A 20,777-nucleotide genomic window follows, 5' to 3' on the forward strand; every position below is an offset into this window, starting at 1 on the left:
CACTGTCTCCATGCTCGGGAGCGGACTCCTGTGCCTGGCCTGAGCACGGGGCGGTCTGGAAGATGGCCTTCTCTGTAAAGGGAATTTTGGTACAAAGGAGAGCGGACAGTGGGGAAGGAAAGCCCTTTTCTAACATTAGACAAATAAAGTGTGAGCAATGCAGGTTGCAGGGAATCCTTCAGCATCTAACGGAAAAATAAAAAAGAATGTAGAGACAGCCAGGACAGGGTGACCAAAGCACTCGGATATTTCGGCTTGAACTTCAGTAACAGACTTACAAATTTTTACTGAAGTTACCAGCATACATTAAGACAAAATCTCAGAAGTATACCTTTTGGAATTTTCTGCCTTCCATACTTTTTGTGAAATGGAAAATTTTGAGCAGTTACAAAAAAGACCCCACAAGGAATGATCATTGTATGAGACAATGGCTGGGGGAGACCATGTCCCACGAGAGGCAATGTTTGGAACTGGGAGCAGAAAATCCCTTCTCTCTGACAGCTATGAGAGTAGCTTACTGTTGGCTCCTGGCCTGGCAATGGGTCTCTAAGGACAGCAAAACAGAAGAGAAAAACCCAAGATGATTAAAAAAGTTAAGTGAAATTGAATGGAAAGACTTCTTAGATCAGCTACCTGGGACCCAAGCGGAGACGCAGGAAGGCAGCACACTTCTAGTCCCGGCTCTAGGTTTTCTCTCTCAAGTGAGGGGCCCACGAGTGGGAAGGATGAGCGCGGTCCTCGCTAACCCGCCCTGGGCCCCGGTCACCTCACTGTGGGCTACAGCACTGGGAGCTCAGTCAGACCTGTCTGACACCGACGCCAACAGCACGCTTCTTCAGCTTCCTTGGAAGAACTGGTTTCTTTATCTTTGTAAAGAAAATAATCAACACAATTCTATTACTTCATTTAAGCAGAACCCTAATGGAAAGGCCCGTCAGTCATCAGAAGTGTCTGCCTGCTTAGCTGCAGCAGGCCACATCAGCTCGGGTTCCGGTTTCACTGTCACACAATCAGCTTCAACGAATGCACCCAATAATCAGACCAGCAGAAAAGACTGGTAGTATAATTAAATAAATAATTTTATTTATGGTACTTCAGATTTTATAAATGCCAACTATATAGCAACCAAAGTCCCATAAATTCTAGCTGAGGTACAACCACCAATCAAGGCCCTTTGAAAAATCAAAGATAATAAAGTGTCAGGGAGAAAAGTTTTGTCCTCCCAACAGAGAATTTAATAAATGGACTTCCCTGACCCTTGAAGGCTCGCACTGGGAAAACTTACTCTCTTTTAAGGGCATCCCCAATCAACTACTGATCAATCAACCCATATTTAGAAAAATAAAACCCATAGTTAAAAAAAAAATACATCAAATGCCTTTCATACCCAGAACATAATAAAACTTTGACACCAGAATGAAAAGCCTCTCAGTCTCCATATCAGACCATGGGTTAGTCTACCCACCAGCCTGTATATCAAGTCCATCAACACATTAGAACACAGTCAAGAACTACATGTTAATATCCGTTTATACCCGGTGGCACAGTCTGGAGCCAATGCTGTAAACACTATACTAGATTCCAATGGTGAAAAGCAGCCTTCTTTCTCGGTGAGGAGTGTAGATGTTGGAAGTCTTCAAACTATCTGTGGTAGTTTGGTTAGACAAGTAATGAACGTACAGAGACTGAGAAATGGTTAAACTTGAAAAGAATTTGGTGGGTGGTTTCAAGTCCTGTCACTGCCCAGGGACAGTAACAGAAGACAGGTGCAGACAGACAGATTCTGACACATGCGTCTTCAACAGCAAAACCATTCTCTGGATGTTTGGAAAAGCTTAACACACTTGGAATGAAGAGATTTTTCCCAGAACACAGAATTCCTGTTACATCGGGTGGTAATTTTTAAAACATTTGCTCATAAATGGTAGAGCATTTACAAATGGAATTATCTGAACAGTGACCCCTCAATCAATGTCTCGTAACTGGTGGCCTGTTCACTACTAGACCTCCCTGGGGACCACGCGGCCCCTCACCCCGCCATCGGCGCTCCTCCCAACTCGCTGAGGAGTGGCTGGGGGCGCCGACGGACACCGGCTAGCAGCTTCTTCTGTCCTGGTAGAACTAAGATTTCACTTTCTCATTTAGCAAAAGTTATCCCAAATGAAGAAATAAACAAAAAATCAAAATAATAATTGACTCCTTAAAAAAAAAGCCTGTCATTCCTGATATTTTTCCAGCAATAGTTAACCTACCCCAGTGTGCACATGATTAAAAAGAAAGAAAAATGCATCTTTGCAGTGTTTCTCACTTGAGACCACCTCCCCTCTGTTAGAGCTGGCCTGTCAGCATCTCAAAGAATCTGTGAAAAATGGAATTTTCCTTGAATACCAAAGGAGTTGAGGATACAGAGTAGAAATTTATCAAGAAATGACTTGTGATTTTTCATCATGAGTATAAAATGAAAGGACAAGAACTGTTTTTATTCACAACCCAGTCTGGCAGCTAAAGGAGAGCAGTCTTTGGATACAGAGACCTGGTTTTCTGAGGAGTCAGCTGGCCCTAAGGCCTGGCCGTCGTTGGCCTGCAACACTATCGCTGATGCACAGATGCTCTTTCTGCTTGGTTTACTTACCTCTGGGGGAGACAAAAGCAACGCAAAACTTTTCCTCATTTTTCTTTTTTTTTTTTTTTAAACTAAAAACAGAAGGAAGTGTGTGTTAGAAAAAACAGCACAGAAAAACTGGCTTCTGCTCAACCTGACGTGTCACAGACCCAGCAGCATCAGTCCTGAATAACCCTGCCGGCCTGGCTAATCATCAGGACCTTCGATGTCTCCTTCCTACTTTTCCTCGTTCCAGATCAGGGCCCAAAAGTGGCGGCTGCCGAGAGTCCCTGGAGACGCCCCGTCAATGGAAAGCGTACAGCAGCAACAGGATGGTGCAGACACCGACAACACCGCCCAGGATGAGTGAGTCTCGCCGCTTCCTAAGGTTGATTCGCTGGATCAGGCTGTTCACAGCAGGAAAACGATCTTTGGGAAATCTTTATTAAGGTCATATTTGGAAGCTTCTGTAGTGAAAAGTCACAGAAATCACACAAACGGAGATGAGGAGAACCAGAAACAGTAAGTAACGGGAAGAAAGTCGCACTGAGGGAGTGCAGTCTAATTAAGCAAACACACATGCCCCACTGGAGACACCCCTGCCAAATCCAAGTGCCACGGTGCACTGCAGCACACAAGTCCAAATCAAACTATCAAAAGAGAAAAGGTCCTCAACCACAGTCCTCTTGGGACACTTTCCACAGCTGTTGGAAAAGACACCCTTTCCCCCTGGGGAGTTTTGAACTCGTAGGAGGTGACTTTTACAGTCGTCTCTATCACTGTGAGGAGAAGACCTCGCTGAAAACGAGGCCAACCCACAGGAGAACAGAAGGAAGAGGTGGAGTAGCTAGGGGGAGCAGAGAGAGGAAGAACAGATCCTTGATAATAAAATTTGAGGCCCTGAATCCAGCCATACCTGATTCTATCCCTGGATTTTACAGATATATGAATAAATTAATTCCCTCCCTTTCTCCCTTAAGTCAGTCTGAATTCAGCTTCTACTACTACCTCTCTATGGGGTCTTGACTAACTTAAACCCATTTTATTTGATTTTTTAACACACATTCTTTTGAAATGATTGTAATTTGTGATAACGATAAAATGAGATAATGTACAGAACTGTATTCTGTAAACTGTATAGCCCTACATAAAATATAAATTATTTTGGATGTGTGGTTTTAGAACAAAATTCACAAAAAAACTGGAAAATACCAACACACTTCAGAATATTCTTTCCCCTAAGCAACTAAGGTATCAAACTAAAAGTGACTTTAAATTATCCAAGATGAGAAGATACTAAACTTTTGAAAATTATATCGGTCCTTTCCCACTTAGTAATTGGGGAAGGGAACTACCCCCCTCCCCAAGAGGCTTGATTTCTTGTAAACAAACCATTTCAGAGCCGCAGGCTTATCAGCTGGCCCCCTGGGTTTCTCAGAGGTGTCCCCAGTACTAGTTTAACTTGGGAAAGGGAGGAAGTGCAGCAGTGGTCACAACAAACAGGCAGTGAACCCGCCCTACAGCTCGGCCCATACACACCAAGTCAAACGAAATACTCTGCAAGCAGTTACAGCTCATCTACGTGTATGTCTGTCTGTCTCCTTCTTTCCCCTTTAAGCATCTGCCACTGACTTATTCTCCAAGCTGAAAAAAGAAAAAGCATATAATTTATGATGCTTAGGTAAGAATAATGTATACTATGGAGTTCTAACAATGGCATGAGAGCTTGTGAAGAGTAAGTTTTGTGTACAATTTGAAAATTCACATTTATAATTTTTTTTGCGACCTGATAACTCCTGGTGTGCAATCTTTTAGAAATGGCACTAAACGATGCACTTTCATAAAGTAGGTGCAGGGTGCACCTGTATTGTGTGATTGGTGATGGCCTCTGCCACTACTGATGATGGTGACCAGCTGGCTGGGGGGGCAGGGGGGCCCCGTGAGAGGAAAGCACACACTCAGATTATTTCCCCTCATAACAGCCACAGATTTCAAACTTTCAAAGAGGATACTGGCCAAAGTGTTCATTTTGCTCTGAATCGACTTCAACATTCCTCTCTGTGAAGTCATATTTTCTTTTGTTGCCATAGCAATGCTGCAAGAGAGAAAAAGAGAAGTTAATTAAATTGGCATTTAAGATGATCCTGCATGGACCCATCACACCCTTACAAGTGAGCAGTGAACTAAGGTGAATAACGTCATCTTGAAAAGCACTGGGCAGGAAAAAAAATCACCTCCCAAGTCACCTTCCCATTGTCCTTTTTCTAAATGACCACTACATCCCTGCTCCTATCCTCTGGTATCTTTTTGGGAAGGCAGTAAGCCATTTCCTGTGTTTTTTCCCCCTCAAAGTAACAAATGAAATAAGACAGTAACAGACAAATCACATACTATAAGAGCTTCTTAAAATGGTTATAAAAGGGGCCAGCTACTACAATATCCTTAATCAGGAAAAACTGTTGAAGGGGAAATAGGGAATTACAATCATAAAAATAGAACCAAAAGTGTAACATATTACAAAATGTACATACAACCAGACCTCAATTTATGAAAAGATTATGTTCCAAAAGTCTACTTGAGAACCGACCAAGCAGATTTTAGACACAAATGCAACATTATGCTGAATTTCTAAGCCAGGTGGCAAAGGTCATTAAGCAACTTGAGAGAGAAGGAAAAAAGTCACTGCAGAGTACAGTCTCTTCCATGTACCACTTACATGTTCTTTTTAAAAAGAATCTCAGTTAATACCTTTTTGCTCTCAATGGCAAGATTATTAACTTTCAACAGTCTTCTCTCCCCGGACAGTAAAATTCTATAGGGCAGGGCCAGTGTCCATCTGCCCTAGGCAGCACGCACCATGGTGGACACACAGACCAGTGGAGCAGACCTGAGAGCCCAGAGATGCAACCACAGGTATGTGGGCAAGTGGGTTTTGACAAAGGAGCCAGACACACCCAATGGAGAGAAGAAAGTCTGTTCAATAAATGGTGCTGAGAGAACTGGAAAGCCACATGCAAAAGAATGAAACTAGATTACAGTTTGTCCCCTTGCACAAAAATTAATTCAAAATGGATCAAAGACCTAAATAGAAGATCTGAAACAGCAAAACACAGAGAGGAAGACATAGCTACTAAATTTATGGACCTGGATCATAGAGAAGATTTTATGAATGTGACCCCAAAGGCAAGGGAAGTGAAGGCAAAAATAAATGAACGGGACTATATCAAACTAAAAAGCTTCTGTACAGCAAAACAAACTGACAGCAAAACAAAAAGGCCAGCAATGAATGGGAGACGATATTTGTAAACATCAACTCCAACATGGGCTTAACACCCAAAATATATAAAGAACTCATACAATTTAACACCAAACAATCCAATTAAAACATGGGCAGAAGACCTAAACAGACACCTCTCCAAAGACATACAAATGGCCATTAGATATGTGAAAAGACGTTCAATTTCACTAGCTATTAGGCAGATGCAAATCAAAACTATAATAAGCCACCATCTCCCAGCTGCTAGAACGGCTATTATCAACAAGACAAGTAATAACAAGTGTTGGAGAGGTTGTGGAGAAAAAGAACCCTTATTCACTGCTGGTGGGAATGTAAACTGGTACAACCATTATGGAAAACAGTATGGCGGTTCCTCAAAACACTAAAAATGGAGCCCTGACCAGTGTGGCTCAGTTGGTTGGGCATCATCCCACAAAGTGAGAAGTCGCTGGTTCGATTCCTGGTCAGGGCACACGCCTGGGTTGCTGTGATGGGTCTCTGGTCAGGATGACTACAAGAGCGGCACCTAGGACAGGCAACTGGTCAGTGTTTCTCTCTCATATCGATGTTTCTCTCCCGCTCTTTCTCCCTCCCTTTCCTTCTCTCGAAAAACAAATAAAATCTTAAAAAAAAACCCTAAAACTAAAATTACTGTATGTCCCAGCTATCTCTCTTTTGGCTCATCTACCTGAAACACTTGAATACACTTATTCGCAAAGGTTTAGGCACCCCTACGTTTGCTGCAGCGTTATTCACGGTGGCCAAGACATGGAGACAACCAAAGTGTCCTTCGACAGAGGACTGGATAAAGAAGATGTGGTCCATGGATACAATGGAACACTACTCAGCCATAACAAAAGATGAAATACTGCCACTTGTGACAACATGGATGGACCTTGAGAACACCATGCTAAGGATAAGCATGAAATAAGTCAGCGTGAAATCAGTCAGAAAATGCTAAGAACCATATGACTTTATTCACATGTGGGATATAAAACTGAAACTCGTGGACACAGACAACAGTATGGTGGTTACCAGAGGGAAGAAGAGTGGAGGGTAGCCCAGGGCACGAGGGGCCAATTACATAGCGACAGAAGATGATCTGACTTTAGGGGGTGGGCACACAATGCAATATACAGATCATGTGCCACAGAAATGTACACTTGAAATCTATATGACCCTATTAACTAATACCACCTCCATAAATTTAATAACATTTTTTAAAAAGCAACAGGAAATAGAATATTCTTGAGCAATTCTGAAAATATCTGAAACATTAAAAAAAAAAAGCCTGTTGCTTCAGAAGAGATTCTGGGAAGATGATGGTCAGGGCACAAATTCTTGACCTCATCTGTGGCCCAATTACCCCATGCAGGAACACGAGAACAAAGGCAGAGTGCTGTGGCAGTCCCTCCGAGGTCCGAAGTTCTCTTGAGATCTCCAAGGGAAGAAAGCCAGGGAGGGCTACGCCGCGCCACTCTCTCAAGCGAGGGCAGCACCAGGGAACTGATGGCAGGGCAGGCTAGACTGTTCTTCCAGCCTGAGGCAAAGACCTCCATTTCACTGTGATTCTGAGGAGCCCGGCAGGAGAAGAGACAGGGCTGCAGTGACAACTGAACTGTTTCCTGTCCCTGAAGCTGGACAAGGACTGCCACATACAGCCACGAGACCTGTAAGCAGAGAGTTCACAGTCTTCCGGCTGGTGTGACTCCCAGCTGCTGGGAGGAAAAACTGCGAGCCACCCACTACCGCCCAGTAGGTCACTGCTACAGGGTCTCTAACGGCCTGCCCTGTCTGGGACTGGAGAATGCATTTATGGACAGGCAAGACTTGGTATCCTATTGCAGGAAAATGCTAGATAAAGTACCCTAAGCAAATGACAAATGAATCAAAACTGAAATTTCCAGATTTGAGAAGGCAAAGAAGAAACAAAAGTGTGTAAGAAGATATATAAATGGATATTTATTGAAACGTTATTTGGAAGACAAAACAAACACATTGGAAGTAACACTGGAATGGTTTAGCAAATTATGGTACAACCACATGAAATAATATTTGGTTATTAAAAACAATGAGTTGGTATTAATTCTATTAACCTGGAGGGATGTTTGTGATATACTAAATGATTAAAGTGATCCACAGAATGTGTAAATATGAGTCTCTTCTTTTAAATTTTAGGAAAGAAAAGTTTTGTGTGTATTTGTACAACAGTAAGAAAGGTATCAGATACACGGCAGTCAGTTACCATAAGGTATGTCAGGGGAAGAAATGGAGGGGCACTACCAGGATGAACCTTGTGTATTTACAGAATTGTTTAAACGGTTACAACGAGAACATTGTACTTTTATAACATATAAATATCTAATAAAGAAAATTAGAGGAATTCCACCTGAGTGTCTAAAAAATGTGAATAACATCACCAGCACCAAACCTACTACTGTTATTCACCTCAGTACCACTATGAGTCAAGTAATGATTAATAAAGGTTTTCTCCAGATCTTAGAAAAGCTCAAGAATTCATGGGATCAGGTATATCTGAGGGCAGAAGTGTGGAACAGGGCTAAAAACGAAAATTTGTGAAAATTCGTACAAAGAATCGTAAGACCTTAAGTTACCTCCCCCAAACCACGTGGTCAGATGACTGCCTTCCTGTTCAGGAGAAGAGACCTAGACGTACTGACACTTTGAAGTCCCCTGAGAAACAGCCAGGTCCTTCCCGACCACCTGCTGTGAGGGCTGGCACTCAGCCAGTCCCCCCACCCGGCACACAGAATGAGCTTCCAATCACTGGATTTTGGGGCCTCACTGTTAAATATGAACCAAGAGCCAAGAATCACCAGATATTTGAGGAGAACCTCTAACAAAAAGGACAGAGATCTAAAGAAACCAACCAGCAAACAGAAAAGTGAGTCTGAGAAAACAGAGGCAATAAAGGAAGCTCAGGAAACACTAAAATCGACAAATTGAGTAAATCTCCCAGAGAGGAGAAAAACAGATAAGTGGAAACAGAGAAAAGGTAAGAAAAAGAACTGAAGATGAGTTTCCAGATTATGAGAGGCTACCAAAAGCCTAGCACAACGGACTGAAAAAGATGCACACTAAGCTCATCACGGTATGGTTAAAGACAAACAAAAGTACAGGGGAAAAGGGATGATCCCAAAAACTTCCAGAGAAAAAAAATATACATCGTATACAAAGGACTAGGAATTTTAATTGACACTGGACTTAAAAGGCAACACTGGAAACGATGCCTTCAAAATTTCAAAATGACTTCCAACCTAGAATACTATACCTTAGCTAAATAATGAACCAGGGTATGGGTAGAACAGAGACATTTCTAGAGGTGAATGTGGGAGAAGTCCATAAAATTTATCTCCTGTTTTCTCTCAGGAGGCTATTAAAGGACATGGTCCAGCATAGTAAGGGAATACACTAAGATGATGGAAGACGCTAAATCCAAGAAACAGGTGATCCAATAAAGGAGATTAGTTTGGGATAATGGTGAAAGAACATCCCAGGACCAGAAGTACTGAGTACCCCCAGGCTCAGAGAACAAGATTAGAGAAGAAGGAAGCAGGCAATGTCAACTTTATAACATACTGAATTTTAGATCCAAAAAACCAAAAAGCACAGTAGTAAGAGTCAAACTAGAAATGTCCTTTATGTCATTAGTTCTTATCATTTTGCAGTTTAAGTGTATATCTATGACAGCATGTGATACATTTAAAATGTGGTTGTTTTAAAATAAATTTACTTTACAGGATGTTTCAAAGTTGACCTTATGGTCTTGCATAAAGTAACAGAATTCAACACTGGGCTGAGTAATCTGAGGCCAATCTTTGAATCATTTCATGCCTCTGTTTTTTAAACTGTGACTATTCCCAACTCCTGTGCACTTTGACTCAGAAGTAGATAGAGAAGATTAAAAAATAATTTCTGCAGAGCACTTTGTATTCCTTGGAGAATGGGTATCATCACCATACATTATGTTCTTCTTTTGTTGAATATGCATGACTTCCAGTACCACACAAAGTATATCTAGACATACTTTCCCATCTCGTATCATTATTTGGAGTCAAGCTGAGTGAAGTCTGGGCTGTTGCTATCTCAAGGGTCAAATACTAAGAGGCAAATCATAGGCTCCAAATAATATATAATGCTTTTAAAAGGATAAATCACTGATGTGCTTACTGGAACTTCAACTTTCTTACCTATTTTGCAAACTACTCAGACATATTTTTTCAACAAAAGACAATACCAGTTATACAGTTAAAGCTAAAGAATATATAAATATTAAAATATAATGTTCAATAAATTGATGCTTAAGTTTACAATAAGTTGTGTACTTTTAAAATTTATTTCTAAAAGAAAAAAGATTTTACATACAGAATATGTAAAAATATTTATTTGACACTTAAAAATAATCCATAATATTATCATCCATAAGTAATCATAACTAGCTTTATATTCAGTGAAATTTAAAGTGATACCTATCATATTTTGACACAAAGGGCAATAGTGAAATAAAAGACCTTCTAATGACATGTTTTTTGTTTTTTAATTAGCAAAATAGTAGTAGCAGTGATTCAATGGTTCTCAAATGTTCCCATCCTATGAGGCACTCCAAATTTTTTTTACTCATATACCAACTTTTAAATAGGCCTGCATTGGATTTAAAAGCTTAATTAAGACAGCCTGGCCCTAGAAGATCAGGCAGAAAGAGGAGGAAATAAAAGGAAGAAAAGAAGGAAAAGGACTATAGGGAAACTAAAAATCTGTGGCAAAATGGGATCTGACTCCGTGTGCTGCTGAAAGGGAAAGGAAGTGTCTCAAGGAGATCCTCCAGTTGACAAGCGGGCAGTTCTGTAAAAACTACCTGAGTTCAGATGGAAAACCCAAGTGCATGCAATTTAAACAAAATTCTGAGATGTAAAACTATATTATAAAAAATTATAATTTATTAAGATTATTAAATAATAGAAACATTATAACCCATTGAATAAAATAGGAATCCATGAGTCCATATCAATATATGTAGGCTAAGAACACTGAAATATTTAGGGGTAAACAGGCATCATTTCTGCAACTTATTTTCAAGTAGTTCAGGGAGGAAATATTGTGAAAAAGCAAATGTAGCAAAATGTTAACATTTGGGGAATCTAGTAAAGGGTACACGAGAATCTTTTGTACTACTGGAAGTCTTCTGAAATTTGAAATGGTATCGAATAAAAAGTAAAAAAAATGTGTTAATAAGCTACCATTTGAACTTCAGGCCAAGATGGAGGCGTAGGTAGACACACTGTGCCTCCTCGAACAACAATTTAGAAACAAAATAACCACCAGAACTGACAGAAAATTGAACTTCATGGAAGTCCAGGACAACCAAGGAGTTAAAATAGACACAATCATCCAGACCCGTAGGAGGGGCAGAGTTGGACGGCCGGATGGAGAGGGGTCATGGCACAAAAAGCAGTGGCACCCGGTGTGCAAGGCATCTCAGGCACGCAAGACAGCAGCGGGCGGACCCTGGGCACACAGGTGGCACCTGGCAGACCCCGGACACAGGGTGGCAATGGGCAGACCCAGTGAGGCGGCAATTGTGAAGTGAGGCACTGCACGCAAGGCGGCTGGCTGACTGGGTGTCCCACATTTGAGCACAGATAAAACAGGCGAAACTGGGGAGCAAGACACACCATGCAACCCAGGGTCCCAGTGCCAGGAAATAAAGCCTCAAAACACTGATGGAAAACACCTGTGGGGGTTGAGGTGCCAGGAGGGACGCCCAGCCTCACAGGAGAGTTTGTTGGAGAGACTCACGGGGTCCTAGAACATGCACAGACCCACCCACACGGGAGTCAGCACCAGAAGGGCCCAGTTGGCTTGGGGGAAGCGGCGGAAGGGACTGAAATCCGACAGAGAGAGGAGCAAGCACCATTGTTCCCTCTTGGATCCTGCCCCCACATACAGCGCACAACCCAGCAACTGGGTTGTCCTGCCCTGGTGAACACCTAAGGCTCCACTCCTCATACATAACAGGTGTGACAGGACAAAAAACGGCTCACACAAAAGAACAGATCAAAGCTCCAGCAAATACAACTAAGCAACCAAGAGATAGCCAGCCTATCAGATGCACAGTTCAAAGCACTGGTGATCAGGATGCTCACAGAATTGGTTGAGTTCAGTTGCAAATTAGATGAAAAAATGAAGGCTATACTAAGTGAAATGAAGGAAAATGCATAGGGAACCAACAGTGATGGGAAGAAAACTGGGACTCAAATCAATGGAGTGGACCAAAAGGAAGAAAGAAACAACCAAACAGAAAAGAATGAAGAAACAAGAATTCAAAAAAATGAGGAGAGGCTTAGGAACCTCCAGGACATCTTTAAATGTTCGAACATCCAAATTATAGGGGTATCAAAAGGAGAAGAGGAAGAGCACCAAATGGAAAAGTTACTTGAACAAATAATAAAGGAGAACTTCCCCAATCTGGCAAAGGGAATAGACTCCAGGAAGTCCAGGAAGCTCAGAGAGTCCCATAGAAGTTGCACCCAAGGAGGAACACACCAAGGCACATCATAATTACATTACCCAAGGCAAAAATGAAGGAGAGAATCCTAGAAGCAGCAAGAGATAAGGGGACAGTAACCTACAAAGGAGTTCCCATCAGACTGTCAGCTGATTTCTCAAAAGAGACCTTAGAGGCAAAAAGGAGCTGGAAAGAAGTATTCCAAGTCATGAAAGGGACCTATATGGTCCCTACATCCAAGATTGCTCTATCCAGCAAAGCTTTCCTTTAGAATGGAAGGGCAGATCAAGTGTTTCTCAGATAAGGTCAAGTTAAAAGAGTTAATCAACACCAAGCCCTTATTATATAAAATGTTAAAGGGACTTATCTAAGAAAAGAAGATAAAGAAAAAACATGTATAGTAAAATGACAGCAAACTCACAATTATTAACAACCACACCTAAAACAAAAACAAAAACAAAATAAGCAAACAACTAGAACAGGAACAGAACCACAGAAATGGAGATCACATGGAAGGTTAGCAACGGGGAGTGGGAGGGGGAGAGAGGGGGAAAAGGTACAGAGAATAAGTAGCATAGATGGTAGGTAGAAAATAGACAGGAAGAGGGAAAGAATAGTATGGGAAATGTAGAAGCTAAAGAGCTTATGGCACATGGACATGAACTAAAGGTGGGGAATGTGGGTGGGAGAGGGTGTACAGGGTGGAGGGGAGTGAAGCAGGGGAAATGGGACAACTGTAATAGCAAAATCAATAAAATATATTTAAAAAATAAGCTACCATTTACAGATTACCTAGTACTGGCCAGGCAGTGCACCAGCCACTTGACTCATATTATCTTCAATCTTCACAACAATCTTTTAGGGCAGGTATTCCCATCAATCCCATGTATTTAAACACATAATAAAATGGAGGCCCCAGGCAACTTACTCTAGAATAGAGGTCTAATAATAGCACAACCAGGGTTCAAAGCAAATCCCATTCCAAAGCGTGTCCTCTTTCTACAAGGCGGTCAGTGCAGTAGTGGTTTAGACAGAGCCCTGGCACTGGAGTTAGAGAGACACAGATTCTCCAATACTACTTATTAGTCATGTGGCCAGAGGTGTATCACTAATCTTAATTTCTTTTTTGTTTTGGAGATAGATGTCTAATTGATCAGTGTCTATCTCATAGGTTACTGAGGAGACTAAACAAAAGGAAGCAGGTAAAGCACTTGAGCACCACACCAAGCCCACGGTGAGAACGCCAGTGTTGTTGCCGCTGCCATGTGCTGCAACCTACCTTTCCTGAAAAGCAACGCTTCAGACATTACTGCATTCCAAAGTGCAGAGACCACACCTAGCTAACTTACTTTCTTACTGTCATAAAATAAGTATTTAAAAATTCATTAACCCTAGAGAATTAAGCAGGTCAAACCAAAAAATGAATGTCTCTTCCTGAAGCAACAAACGACTTCAATGTTATTACAGATAATACTAAATATTCCCACACATATTTTCTACAGCTATTCACACCAAGTCCACATAAGTGGTATAAGACATCTACCTAATGACATGTTTAAGATTGTTTTCCATTAAAAAATGAGAATAAAAAGATGGAGGCTCCGGCTGGTGTAGCTCAGTGGATTGAGCGCGGGCTGAGAACCAAAGTATCCCAGGTTCAATTCCCAGCCAGGGTACATGCCTGTGTTGCAGGCCATGACCCCTAGCAACCGCACATTGATGTTTCTCTCTCTCTCTTTCTCCCTCCCTTCCCTCTCTAAAAATAAATAAATAAAATCTTAAAAAAAAAGATGGAGGCTGAAAAAACTGAATATAAATTAATCAGAAAAATCAACCTAGGTAAAATAGCCTAATTCTAGTATTTCTGGAAAAAATATTTTGGGCTTCAAATGTCTCTTATAAGGAAAAGATATAGTAAAAATACATTATGATGTTATTAAAGTCTGATCTTTAAGGGGGGTGAATTAACTTTAATTATAGGGTTAACCTGATTTGTTCATTTATGTGCAAACAAAAAACTATAATAAAGTAAAACAAAAAAATAATCCTACCTTATTGTCTCTTCTATCAGACGATCTGAGCTGCAATAAAGAGAAATTCAAATTCTGGAATTAGTAAAAGCATATTTAAAACCTGTACTTAACTTTCCTATTATTTTCTAGGTAGATTAATTTTCCAGCCATTTATTAAACAGAATACCCCAACTTCTGAAAGCATTTGAAGAAGATTCTGGACTCTGAAATAAATTTAATTTATCCACACATATAATTTTCACCTTACTTTTATTTGTTGGCTTAAACCTATTTCTTTCACAGAGAAGCTTAAAATCAGAACAGTTTTAATGTCAGCATAAATAAATGAAACTTCTTTAATCTAGAGAGCTCAAAAGTTGTCACTATTGCCTATTCTAAGCTTAAGAATTACAACCAACTTGTTGAGACAGGACAGGCAAATACAGTTCTGATATCCATAAGTAGTAATTATTTACACCTTAAAGTTCCTTCCTTCTTTGGGAAACTAAACCAAATCTCAGCTTATCATGCTTCAGAATCTGAATAAAGAAACCAAGTGCTCCCTCAATCTGTGAAGTGTCTGCCTTTATGCATCACACACTGGAATAAAAGAAACTCCACCCCAAAACCATTGCAGGGAGGAATTTACAGGGAGCTAACTTTGGTAAAGGCGTACCTTCCCAACAGAAAGTAGGGGAAAACGCCCAGATATCTGGATCCCCCTGGCACAGTGCATAGTGCACAACAGGCACTCGAATAAACACCTGCATATTTTCCCAAATGCTTCTTTCCAAAAGAATTTCTAAACAAAATAAAACAAAAACACACTCATACCTATGGACAACAGACTGGAGTTACCGGAGGAGAAGGGGGTGGGGTGAAATGGCTAAAGGGGGTCAAATAGATAAATATGAATAGAATACTAGGATTTTGTTGGTGAGCACTCTTGTGTATCTACAGATATCAAATTATAATGTAACCCTGAAAATTATATAGCTATCACTTCAAACATAAACAAACAGGAGAGTTCCGGCCAAGATAGAGGCATAGGTAGAAACCCTTCACTTCCTCACACAACCAAAAGGAGGATAACAACCAATCTGAAAGCAATAAACAACCATAAGTGCCAGACAATCTAATTGCATGGAGCTCTGACAACCAAGGGATTAAAGAAACAGTCAGACAGAAAAACCAGACGGGTACACCAAGACAAAGAAATATGGACCGAATGAAAGAACAGAGCAAAGCTTCAGAAAGAGATAAGCGATGAGGAGATAGCCAACCTATCTGATGGAGAATTTTAAGCCCTGGTAAACCAAAATGCTCACAGAACTGATTGAGCTTGGACCAAATGGACTGATTGCTCATTGAACCGACTGAGTTGAAAAATGAAAAAAATGAAAGATACCTAAAATGAAATAAAGCAAAATATTCAGGGAACCAACAATGATAGGAAGGAAACCAGGACTCAAAGCAACAATTTGGAACAAAAGGAAGAAATAAACATTCAACTGGAACAGAAGAAACAAGAATTTAAAAAAATGAAGAGAGGCCGAGGATTCTCTGGGACAACCTGAAATGTTCTCATATTCAAATTACAGGGGTGCCAGAAGGAGAACAACAACAGCAAGAAGTTGAAAACATATTTGAAAAAATAATGAAGGAAAACTCCCAATTTGGACAAGGAAACAGACTTCCAGAAAGTCCAGGAAGCCCAGAGAGTCCCAAAGAAGTTGGACCCAAAAAAGAACACACCAAGGCACATCATCATTAAGTTATCCAAGATTAAATATAAAGAAAGGCTCTTAAAAGCAGCAACAAGAAAGGAGAGAGTTACCTACAAAGGAGTTCCCATTAGACTATCAGCTGATTTCTCAAAACAAACCTTACAGGCAAGAAGGGGCTGGAAAGAAGTATTCCAAGTCATGAAAGGCAAGGACCTACATCCAAGATTACTCTATCCAGCAAAGCTTTCATTTAGAATGGAAGGGCAGATAAAGTGTTTCCCAGATAAGGTCAAGTTAAAGGAGTTCATCATTGTCAAGCCCTTATTTTATGAAATGTTAAAGGAACTTATCTAAGAAAAAGATAAAAAATATGAACAGTAAAATGACAACAAACTCACAACTATCAACAAATGAACCTAAAAGACAAACAATGAAAACAAAAACTAAGCAAACAAGTAGAACAGGAACAGAATCAGAGAAATGGACATCACATGGAGAGTTTTTAGTGGGGAGGGGGAAGGGAGGAATGGGGGGAAGGTACAGGAAAGAAGCAGCATAACTGGTAGGCATAAAATAGATGGGGAGAGACTGAAAATGGTATAGGAAACAGAGAACTCAAAGAACTTATGTGTACAAGCCATGCACATGAACTATGGGGAGGGATGCTGGAGGGTTGGGGGTGGAGGGGGGATAAAGGGGGAGAAATTGGGAAAATTGTAATAGCATAATCAATAAAATATACTTAAAAATAAACAAATAACTAAATTCTACATTCATTCTATAAACTAATAGGGTGAAGTTTCATGATAAAACAGTGGACCAGGAAATGTAATTTACTATATGAATCAGGGAACAAAGAGGAGCTTCAAAAATGTCACAAATATCTTATATACATCCTATGATTAAGAATTTCAAAAAATGTCAAAGATGACGGAAGGATTAAAAGCCAGACTGTGTGTGGCTTTGTGAATGCTGAGGTACCACTTATGTTTTTTGGACTATAAGACCCCCCCGGCCCCCCCCCCCCACCATTTGGGAGGAATAATGGTTGTTAATGCTGTTGTTAAGTTCTGTTTGCATTTACATTGGTGAAATAGTATGTTATTTATGTTATTAAATATTTTACTACATTTTTTGCTTCAAAGTTTTCTTCCTATTTTCCTCCTCTAAAATCTAGGTGTGTCTTATGGTCTGAAAAATACGGTAGCTCTGTGATATTAGGCAAGTTACTCTGTGCTTCGGTTTTGTCATCTGTAAAATGGTGATGATAAGAAGACCTACTTGTTAATAGGAATATATACAAATGCTTACATATGTAAAAGGAATATATATGTACACACTGCCAGCTAGTGTGACACCCACCGCTTACAGAACTTGGCAAATCACTTAGATCACACCTAACTGGAATCTTCATTTAAAATTTAAGAGCAGGTGATTAAGTAAATAACAAGTAAATGTGTGAGCAAGTAATTGAGAAAACAAATAAGTACATAATACAAATTTTAAATAGATCCCTTTGTAAGCTGCAACTGATGAAGTTATCATCGACTAATCAGATCATTTACATGAAGCATTATGGTGATCTACTGTTTCACTTACAGTTCACCAGAGAGACCCTAAGGTCTGTTAACAGAATGTAATTAAACTGTAGTAGGATACGAAAACCTGTTTTAGTGCTAACAGATTTTATTTTACAGATAACATTTGGAAAACACAGAAAAACAAAGATGAAAGTGGAAATCTAGCACCATGTGTTGAAAAGACTATCTTTTCTCCTATTACTTGTCTTTGCTTCCTGTCAAAGGCCAGCTGACTCTGTGTGGGTCCATCTCTGGGCTGTGTAATCCGCCCGCTGATCTGCGTGTGTATTCTTTCAACAATGGCACACGGTCTCGATCACATACAATATGCACACAACAGGAAATCAAGTTGAAGTGGGGAAGCAATTTTTGTTTCTTTTTTTCCCTCTGCAAAGTATTTTAACCAAACATTTTGGTGCAAATAAATGTTTAATGTCAACAAATTTGTTCAACTATAGCAGAAGCAGAAAGCTTAAACAATGTGGGGAATCACATTGCCATCTGCTATTCTTTACATAAATGGTACAAGAAGGATTAAAAGTCCTTAAAAACTACCTGAATCATAAAAAATCTATGAAATACTAAGTATTTTCTAATTTTATTGAAACATCTAAAAATAACTTGTATATCAATATGTTAATCTGCATATGTAAATAAAATTGAATATCTTTCATTATATGTATGTTTCTTTCACAATTCTTTAACAAATATAATCATAGAAATTCAATAGTATTACCAACCATGACATTCATGAAACTATAAAGAAAAAAGTAACTAGTTACTCTTTCTTATACCCTAGAACCTGAGTTTTAGCCAAGGCTCAAGCGTGTGACCATATGAATGTGCCTCATGGAGTTGTCATGAGGCTCAAAAGAGTTAATGTACACAGGAGTGTCTTGTAAACTGTACAAACCTACAGATATATGGTGACATAGATTAAAGTACTTTAATGTCTCATAGTGTGTCTCTTGCTCTGCAATCCCCTTTCTTGGTTCTCAATGTAAACTGCTTATATTTCAAAGTCCAGCTCAAAAGTCACATCCTTTGTGAAGCCTTCCCCATCCCATGTATAGATCCAGGCTGAACTAATTCCTCTTTATAATGTTATGTTTTCATGGCTCTTTGCTCTTCATCAACTCTTTCAAGAAATCTAACAAGCATTTATGACAGACATTGTAATATAAGCTGGGGGAAAATATCTTAATTTTGCAAAATTTAAGTTTTTCCATATATATTATCTTATTTAATTCTTTAAAAAATACAATGTTTCACAGGATAGCTTAATTATATGTTTATTTCTCTAACCAGATGAGTTCCCCTGGGTTAGACACTGAGTCTGATTCATCTTTGATTCCCTAGAGTCTAGCACAATACCTAGCTCACAGGAGACACTCATTAAATATTTAAATGAACGAATAAATGAGATACTTGTTGGAGTAATAAAATAGCAGTCAAGAGTTAACACTGAAATAATCCTTATGAATTTCCACATGGGGTGAGGGGGTTACATACAGTAGTCTCCCCCTTATCCATGATTTCACTTTCTGTGGCTTCAGCTGCCCATGGTCAACCATGGTCCAAAAATATTAAATGGAAAATTCGAGAAATAAACAATTGGTAAGTTTTAAATTGTGCGCTGTCTAACTAGCATGATGAAATCTTGCACCATCCTGCTCTGTCTGACCTGGGGTGTGAGTTAGCTATGTCCAGTGTATCCACACCGTGTGTGCTGCCCACCATTAGCCTCTTAGCCACCGTTCTGGTTATCAGATCAGCTGTCACAGTGCTGCAGGGCTAGTGTCCAAGTCACCCTACTTTGCTTAGTGATGGCCCCAGAGTGTAAGAGTAGTGATGCTGGCAATTCAGATAGACCAAAGGGAAGCCGTAAGTGCTTCCCTTAAGTGAAAATGTGAAAGTTCTCGATTTAACAAAGAAAAAAATCGTATGCTGAAGTTGCTAAGACCTATGGTAAGAACAACTCTTCTATTTGTGGAATTGTGAAGAAGGAAAAAGAAATTTGTGTTGGTTTTGTTGTTACACTTCACACTGAAAAGCCAAGCCACAGTGCATAAGTGCTGAGGTGGAAAAGGCATTAAATGTGTGGGTGGAAGACATGAACAGAAGAGTGTTCCCAGTGATGACAAGGTGCTGCACCAGAAGGCCCTGAGCCTGTACAAAGACTTCAGCAGGGACCCCTGAAACAGTGGCCACACATAACTTTTATTACAGTACACTGTTATAACTGTTCTGTTAGTAGTTGTTGTTAATCTCTTACTATGCCTAATTTATGAATTAAACTTTATATTAGGTATGTATAGGAAAAAACATAGTCTATACAGGGCTCGGTTCTATCCATGGGGGCCTTGGAATGTATTCCTTGCAGGTAACACATCTGGGGAGAGAAAATTCCTCAGTATAGCACAGCAACTCAAGTTTTACTGTTGGAGAAAGCCATGTACCAAAGAAGATAAATTTGATTTCGCTACAGCTCCAAGTGAAGGAGAATGAGTTCTGTATAAAAGCTCCTAACTATGTCATTTCTACTTTGTAAAATTGGATGTTATCAAATGAATATAAACATAAGCAAAGTTATGTTCAGAATAATATTAATTTGTTATTTCAACATGGCAGACAATTGTACTACCTGAGACACATGGAGCTTTGATTATGAAATTTTAAAATAATTCATGAATGGAATGATAGATATGTAGTGAAATAATCAAATGCAACAAGTTCTCATAGGCTGAAAATGCAATTCTCTATTACACAAATGACCTGATATATGGAAAGGATCTCAAATTCTTTGCATATTTTATGGCGGCTACTACTGTTATATCTAGTTTCTTCCATTTACTTTCCATTTTTCTACATAAAAGCACTGTTTTCTTAGGATCCCCTCACTATCATTACCTTTATAAATTGTGCTTTTTCCTTGGAGTGTTTCACAAAGAAACAAAGTATGTGCATGCATGTGTATAAACCACTTTATCGTAGCTGCCAGGTAAATAACAATGAGCAGCAAATGTGAAAGTAGAAGTGAGGCTGAAGTGCAA

General features: G+C 39.8%; 1 protein-coding gene across 2 annotated transcripts in view; it reads right to left on the reverse strand.

Moving 5' to 3' along the window:
- Positions 1-1,058: 1,058 nt before the first annotated feature.
- The window catches only part of GOSR1 (golgi SNAP receptor complex member 1), a 37,237-nt gene continuing 17,518 nt past the window's right edge, over positions 1,059-20,777 (reverse strand). For both annotated transcript variants that reach the window (XM_028521583.2, XM_028521582.2), the window contains exons 7-9: positions 14,457-14,486; positions 4,615-4,697; positions 1,059-3,031 (exon numbers count right to left, since the gene is read on the reverse strand). In XM_028521583.2, the coding sequence (XP_028377384.1) occupies positions 2,907-3,031; positions 4,615-4,697; positions 14,457-14,486 (238 nt within the window). In that variant the 3' untranslated portion in view covers positions 1,059-2,906. The remainder of the gene's footprint in view (positions 3,032-4,614; positions 4,698-14,456; positions 14,487-20,777) is intronic.

This window comes from Phyllostomus discolor, chromosome 8 (genome assembly GCF_004126475.2).
Source record: "Phyllostomus discolor isolate MPI-MPIP mPhyDis1 chromosome 8, mPhyDis1.pri.v3, whole genome shotgun sequence".
Classification (NCBI taxonomy): Eukaryota; Metazoa; Chordata; class Mammalia; order Chiroptera; family Phyllostomidae; genus Phyllostomus; species Phyllostomus discolor.